The sequence below is a fragment of the Camellia sinensis genome, chromosome 2 (assembly GCF_055761805.1).
Source record: "Camellia sinensis isolate YWXY chromosome 2, ASM5576180v1, whole genome shotgun sequence".
Classification (NCBI taxonomy): domain Eukaryota; kingdom Viridiplantae; phylum Streptophyta; class Magnoliopsida; order Ericales; family Theaceae; genus Camellia; species Camellia sinensis.
The window spans coordinates 69,577,583-69,585,000 of record NC_138962.1 but is presented as its reverse complement, the minus strand read 5'-3'; the positions used below and the strand labels follow the sequence as shown (position 1 = coordinate 69,585,000).

At 35.8% G+C, this 7,418-nt stretch overlaps 1 protein-coding gene across 1 annotated transcript in view; it reads left to right on the top strand.

Annotated features, from left to right (window-relative positions):
* Positions 1–7,248, top strand: part of LOC145820103 (pleiotropic drug resistance protein 3-like) — a 25,572-nt gene extending 18,324 nt beyond the window's left edge. The window contains exons 19-24 of the mRNA XM_082914788.1: positions 3,267–3,350; positions 3,480–3,613; positions 4,303–4,530; positions 4,827–4,998; positions 5,100–5,354; positions 6,871–7,248. Coding sequence (XP_082770914.1) covers positions 3,267–3,350; positions 3,480–3,613; positions 4,303–4,530; positions 4,827–4,998; positions 5,100–5,354; positions 6,871–7,137 — 1,140 coding nt within the window. The 3' untranslated portion in view covers positions 7,138–7,248. The remainder of the gene's footprint in view (positions 1–3,266; positions 3,351–3,479; positions 3,614–4,302; positions 4,531–4,826; positions 4,999–5,099; positions 5,355–6,870) is intronic.
* The last annotated feature ends 170 nt before the right edge of the window (positions 7,249–7,418 follow it).

Sequence of the window (7,418 nt, the reverse complement as noted above, 5' to 3'; positions counted from 1 at the left end):
CTACTCCACTTGTCTCCCCCTGAAGAGAAGTGTTGGGGAAATAGGATTTTGTTTCCACAAATGACACATCCATACTCACATGAAATTTCTTGTTTTGAGGATCGAAGCACTTATACCCCTTTTTGTTTGAGGAATAACCCAAAAAAACACATTTTATAGCACGGGGGTCAAGTTTTGAACGAAATTGACTAGGAACATGAACATAGGCAGTACATCCAAAAACTTTGGCGGGTAAATCAGAAAACAACCTCGTGTCAGGAAAAAAAGTTTTGAGACAATCAAAAGGTGTTTTGTATGTTAACACCTTTGTAGGCATCCTGTTTATCAAATAAGAGGCTGTTAAAATTGCTTCACCCCATAAATATTTAGGAACATGCATGTAAAACATTATAGCACGTGCTACTTCAAGTAGATGTTTATTTTTTCGTTCTGCAATGCCATTTTGTTGAGGGGTATCCCGACATGTAGATTGATGAAAAATCCCATTTTTTTCCAAAAACTCACCCAACTGCTCATTGAAATATTCTGTTCCATTATCAGAATGTAAAATACCAATTTTGGTTTGAAATTGGTTTTCAATCATATTGTAAAAATTTGTGAATAAATTTTTCACGTCAGATTTTTTATTCATCAAATAAATCCAACATAAGCGGGTATGGTCATCAATAAATGTAACAAACCATCTTTTACCAGAAAGAGTAGTGATTTTAGAAGGGCCCCAAACATCACTATGAATCAAATAAAAAGGTTTTGAAGCCTGGTAAGGTTTTGGCAAATAAGTAGAGCGATGAAATTTTGCAAAAATGCAACTTTCACAATGAAAAGAAGAACAATCAATCCCTTTAAATAATTCTGGAAATAAATGTTTCAGATAAAGAAAACTAGGATGTCCTAGCCTATAGTGCCATAGCATTATTTTTTCTCGAACAGAGATTGAACTGGTACTATTAAAGCTCTGAGCTTTTTTATTACTAACAGGTAGTTCATCAAAGTAGTAAAGACCTTCAAGCATCCTAGCACGCCCAATCATCATCCCCGAGTTCTGGTCCTGAAATTCACAATGGGATTCAAAAAATGTAACACGACAATTAGAATCCTTAGATAGTTTACTGACAGACAAAAGGTTACAGGCTAAGTTGGGGACGTGAAGAACAGCATTGAGATTAATTTTCTCAGTTAGTTTAATAAATCCTTTTCCTGCAATAGGTGAAAAACTACCATCGGCTATTCTGATTTTGTCATGACCAGAACAAGGGAAATAGGTACTAAATAAATGGGAAAAACTAGTCATGTGATCGGAGGCACCGGAATCTATGATCCACGGAGAGAAGTTTAGGCAAGAGAAGGCTTTAGGATTTCTACCTGTTTGTGCCAACAAAACACTAGGAGTACCGGTTGAGGAATTGGATTTTATCAGCTTTAAGAGTTGATCAATCTGCTCTTTGTTGAAGGGACCTGAATCGGCTTCATTAGCAGTAGGAAAGCCACGATTCTTCTCTCCTTGTTTGCTGCTTTTCCAGTTGACAGGTTTGCCATGAATCTTCCAACACGTTTCGCGTGTATGGCGAGGCTTGTTGCAAAAATCACACCAGACCCGTGGCTTATCATCAAACCTGCGCTGGTAATTTGCAGCCTTGTTGGCCGCAGCATCGCTAATGAATGCAGAAATTTCAATTGATTCACCATTACCTTTTTTCTTAAGCATGACGCTCCTTCGGCTCTCTTCCCTTCTGACTTCGGCAAATACTTCGCCAATGGATGGGAGAGGAGGTCTGCCAATAATTCTTCCTCGCACTTCATCGAACTCAATGTTGAGGCCGGCAAGAAACTTGTAAATACGGCTGTCTTCCACAGTTTTCTTGTGGTGGTTGCAGTCGTCAACCGATTTCCATTCGTATGTGTTGAAGATGTCAAGATCCTGCCACAACCTTTTCAACGAATTGAAATATTTGGTGACGGAATCATCTCCTTGACGAATCTCTCCCAACTTCAAAGTTAATTCGAAAACTTGAGATTGATTTCCTAGGTCAGAATACATCTGACTAACATTATCCCACAATTCTTGTGCAGTAGTATAGCACATGTAATTAGAGCTTATATCCTCCTCCATGGAATTGACCAACCATGTCATAACCATGGAGTTTTCAGCGTCCCAATTGTCGAACAGCGGATCATTAACAGCAGGAGCCTTCTTGTCACCAGTGATGTAACCGATCTTTCCTTGCCCACGGATATACATCCGGACAGATTGTGACCAGCGGAGAAAATTATCACCATTTAGGCGGATGGTGGTGATTTGGACAGAGTGAGAGTTGGACGTTTTCACCGGAATGGCAGCGGCAGGGGTTGAAGTGGTTCCGGACGTGACTTCCGACATGTCTATGACGGTTTTAGGGCTGCTGTGTTTTTTGTTGCTCTGATACCAACTTAGAAAATATGAAGAAGAAGAACTCCGAAAATATGAGGAAGAAGGAATATATTTCTGTTATATTCAAAACTTCTTATCTTACAAGACCAAATGACACTCCTTATATAGGAGATATTACAAACATCATCATAACCCATTATATGCCACTTACATATTATATATTACCACTATCTACCACTATCATATTATATACATGCCACTATCTACCACCAACACCACTATCATATTCTATGCATGCCACTATCTACAACCAACACCACTATCATATTCTATACATACCACTATCTACCACCAACACCACTATTATATTCTATACATGCCACTATCTACCACCAATACCACTATCATATTATATGCATGAACACAATTTCCAGCACTATTATTATCTTTGTGTGAGTTGGTATTGTGGCCAATTCTCTTAACTGCTAGACCTATTATTGCAACTGCTTTCCTAACATGGTATCTAAGCTTTACTTCTCAAAAGTATTGGGTTAATGTCTATCCATGTGTATTTCAACCATTTTAAATGTGGAAGTTCGACTGAGTTTCTATAAGCTCAGCAACAGGTTTCCTATTGTTTGATGATGTTGAATGTGCCTTACCACCAAAATCTTTCAAATTATTTATTTCTTTCACAGATAATAGCTAGACCTTCTATGTGTTGCCCTCTATTGCATCACAGCGAAATTTGGTCACTTGAGCATAATCAATTCAAAACCTGTTTGACGTTTACATAGAACATCCACTTTAAAAATTGTCTTTTAATTCTAATCCAATTTCATATTTGTGATTCAATGTAAATAAATTAGGTCTAATGCCTCCTTGATATTGATTGCAGTTAATTCTATTGAAATCCGGCGGACAAATTATTTACTCTGGACCACTCAGTCAACATTCAAGCAGTGTCATCGAATATTTTGAGGTCAGTTTGCTGCAGGAATACATAAACCTCTTAGATGTTTTTTCCTTTTAATTTGTGTACATGATTTGCTTCTAAAAGTAGGAATTTAAGTATTGCTTCATCTTAATTTCAAGCATTTCTCTCTAACAGGATATCTCAGGGGTGCCAAAGATAAAAAATAATTACAATCCAGCAACATGGATGTTAGATGTCACTTCTACATCGGCAGAAGCTGAACTTGGTGTCGATTTCGCCCAAGTTTATAAGAACTCTGTCTTGTATCAGTAAGTTCAACTGCTCACTACTTCTTTCTCTTTGGAGTTAGGATGATCATTACAAACTTGCTTGGTGTGACTGCAATGCAGAGGAGTCTATCTCCTGAAAATAAGCATCTTTCAAATTTATTTGTCATGTGGACGTTTTCCCCAATATCTCTCTCAAATTGTTTAGGTTTTTGTAGTCTTAGGTGACCTTAAATGGTTTTTGGGAGCCAATGCTATTTGCGTACTAGAGGGCTTTTTGATTTCAAGGAATTAAGAGAGTTCAAATGACTACTTAAGTTTTAAAGTAGCAGCTTTATTGTTTTTGATGACTGGGTTGTGGTTATATGACAATCCACTTGTAGCTAAAGTTTGAGATCTTACATTTCATCTTGAAGCTCAAGTTGTTCCGCTAGTTGCTTTCAGCGTAGTCGTCACATGAGGTCCTGGATGAATTCATTAATGACTAATTACAATAATCTTCGGTTTGATGTAAAAGATGGATATTGGCATTGACGATGCATTCAAATTTTACTTAGAATTTCTGTGAGAGACTGAGAGGCGATGGGTGTGGAACCATTAATTTGGGCACTTTTTTTTCTCCCTAGACAAGATGAAATACTGGAAACCTGTTATTTATGATACAATAATGATTGCTTTATGATAACAGTCTTCACTTGTGTATGACTCATTTTCGGTCATTGTGATTGTAGGAACAATAGAGAACTTGTAAATAGGTGGAGTACTCCACCTCCTGATTCAAAAGAGTTGTATTTCGCAACCCGCTTTGCACAAAATGGTTGGGGACAGTTCAAATGCTGCCTTTGGAAGCAACACCTGTCTTATTGGAGAAGTCCTGCATACAACTTGCAGCGTTTCGTGTACATGATTGTTGCATCTTTTCTTTTCGGGGTACTGTTTTGGGATCAAGGAAAGAAATTGTAAGTAAATCAAGTTGAACTAGATTGTCAATGGTTTGATAGATTAGAAGATATCAGAAACAAATCGTCTTAGGATATTTTGATCCAAAAATAAATAAATCGTTGTTAAAACTTTTTTTGTTTTCTTCTTTTCAAGTATGCATTATGTATTTCATAGACAAAAAATACCACCAAATGCAGTTCTCTGATTCCTTTGAACTCGGATGACTATATTTATTGGATCTGGGATTCCATTATTGTTTTATTGGATAGACTTCTGCGCATGCCTTAACATAAATAATCCTTTTATTTGATAGAAAGAACCAGCAGAGCCTTTTCAATGTATTTGGTTCAATGTTCTCCACTACGATCTTCTTGGGCATAAATAATTGCTCATCAATTTTACCATATATCTCAACAGAGCGATCTGTTTTGTTTCGGGAAAGGTTTGCCGGGATGTATGGTTCGTGGGCTTATGCACTTGCTCAGGTATAAATTTCTTAAATATTTGATTTTCTAGTAATTTTTTAATGAGCTTTTTGTTAATAGCACTTCCTACATACTTAAATGCAACTCTGCTAATTTTGTAGGTCACGATTGAGATTCCCTATCTCCTAGCAATATCAATTGCATTTGTGGTTACTACATATCCAATGATTGGGTATTATTGGTCAGCTTATAAGGTTTTCTGGTACTTTTATGCCATGTTTTGTACATTACTGTACTTCAGTTATCTGGGAATGCTGCTTATTGCAATGACACCGAGCTTTCCAGTGGCTGCAATTTTACAGTCCGCCTTCTACACAATTTTCAACCTGTTCGCTGGATTTCTGATACCTCAACCGGTAAGCTAATAACCTATAGTTATTGTGGTACTACGAAGCATGGATATGGATACGAATGAGGACATGGGACGCGATGATTTTTAAAAAATTAGGACATGAACACCGCGGGAACAAAGAAAAAATATATATATAAATTATATTTGCTATGTATATAACTATTACATCTATAAACAAACAAAAATAATGAAAATTAACACTAATTTAACATAAAAGCAAACTAAATTTAAATCAGTCAAAGACTAGATTTGTGTTGCATTAGGGCTTCAGGATCATTGGAAGCCAGTGTGTCTCAACTTCACAAGAGGTTAGATCTACGTTGCATTGGCGATGGTTTGATATAGTTTTATTTTTATTTTTAAAATTTAACCCTTATATTTTCAAATATTTCAATATGACACTCAAAATTAGCTTTTAAAAATTAAAATGAGACCTCACTATGCCTTAAAGTGTATCTCATTGTGTATATAAATATTACAAAAAAGGACGCACCAATGTGGCATAAGAAAATGGGCGCACCATGTGGCATGTCAGACGTGTGTCCCCGCCATGTCCGTGTCCCATACGTGTCTAACACTACTATAACACCTATTTTGAAATATCAATGCTTCATAATTGTGGTATTTGCATTGATTTTAACTAACATTTTGTTGCAATTTAGATTATTAATTACAAATAAACTATTTGTTGTGGTGATAATAGAACATGGAAAAAGCCATTATGCTATCTTGCAACCATTTACCTAGTTTGCTAGGAGTCAACTTGTACAACCCTAAATTATAACTTTATTTTCATGATATCTCTTACTCTCTCCTCTAAAACCTGAATCTTTCTTTTCACATAAGTCCCTAGAAAACCCATAAGTCCTATTCCTAAACTACATTTTATAACTTTAATTCTTTACTCAGACCCATAGGTCCTATTTTTAAACTCTCAGCTCAGAGTCTGGAAATTTGCTCGAAAATTTTGAGTTTTCAATCCCTAGCAACAAGTATTCTGTTGGGTCTGAGTAAATGAACCATTTTCAATTTGGAGATTGGATCATGAGCGAAATCATCTAGCACAATTTGTTGAGTAGAAGTCTGAAAATGTATGAATTCACAAAGCATTCTGTTGGTTTTTCTTACAGGTGAAACTTTTTTGCCATCTAGAATGAGGAAATCTTATACATTGAACATGATACATAGAGAATTAATCATAACTTAATAAAAATGAAATGTTTTTTTACCAAGTGCTTAAAATTATAATATCAATATTGATATTGATGCTATAGATCTATTAGAACTTGTTGGTTTTTGGAGTTTATTAAAATTCAAGGGTCCCAAGGTTTTGTACCAATCGCCTGATTGGTTGTGTTTTTGGAACAAAAGCAATGAAAAGTTTAAAAACACTCATTGTTTTCATTTTTATGAGCAAAAACCAATTTTTGAAATTTTGAAAACAGCTTCTAAAAGAAGGGTTGTTTTTAGAAACTTAAGTGATACTAATCTAGTTGTATTTTATATTTTGCTTCTTGCAGCAAATTCCCAAGTGGTGGATTTGGTTGTATTATATAAATCCGACTGCTTGGACACTAAACGGTATGCTTACATCGCAGTATGGAGATATAGACCAGAACATTAAGGTGTTTGGAGAAACCAAAACTGTTGCGGCCTTTTTAAGAGATTATTTTGGATACAGACATGATCAGTTACCCATTGTAGCTGCTATGCTCCTTATTTTCCCCATTGTTTTTGCTTCTCTGTTTGCATTCTGCATAGGGAAGTTGAACTTCCAGAGGAGATGAATCTTGCAAATCTATTTGTTTGCATCTTAGTGAATGGATTGTTTGTCACATTGTAATTGTTTCATCTAGCTTATGTATAATAGTACTGTGACTGTTATGAAGCTGTGGCAATTTGGGTGTTCAAAGTAATCATAAATAATCAATGAAAAATAAAACAAATACATACCATGATACATGATTTACGTGGTTCGCCTTATAGGCTACGTTCACGGATAATACAATAAGAGTGCTTTCATTATGGAGGAAATTTACAAGTGAATTCAATTCGTCTTTATTCACCC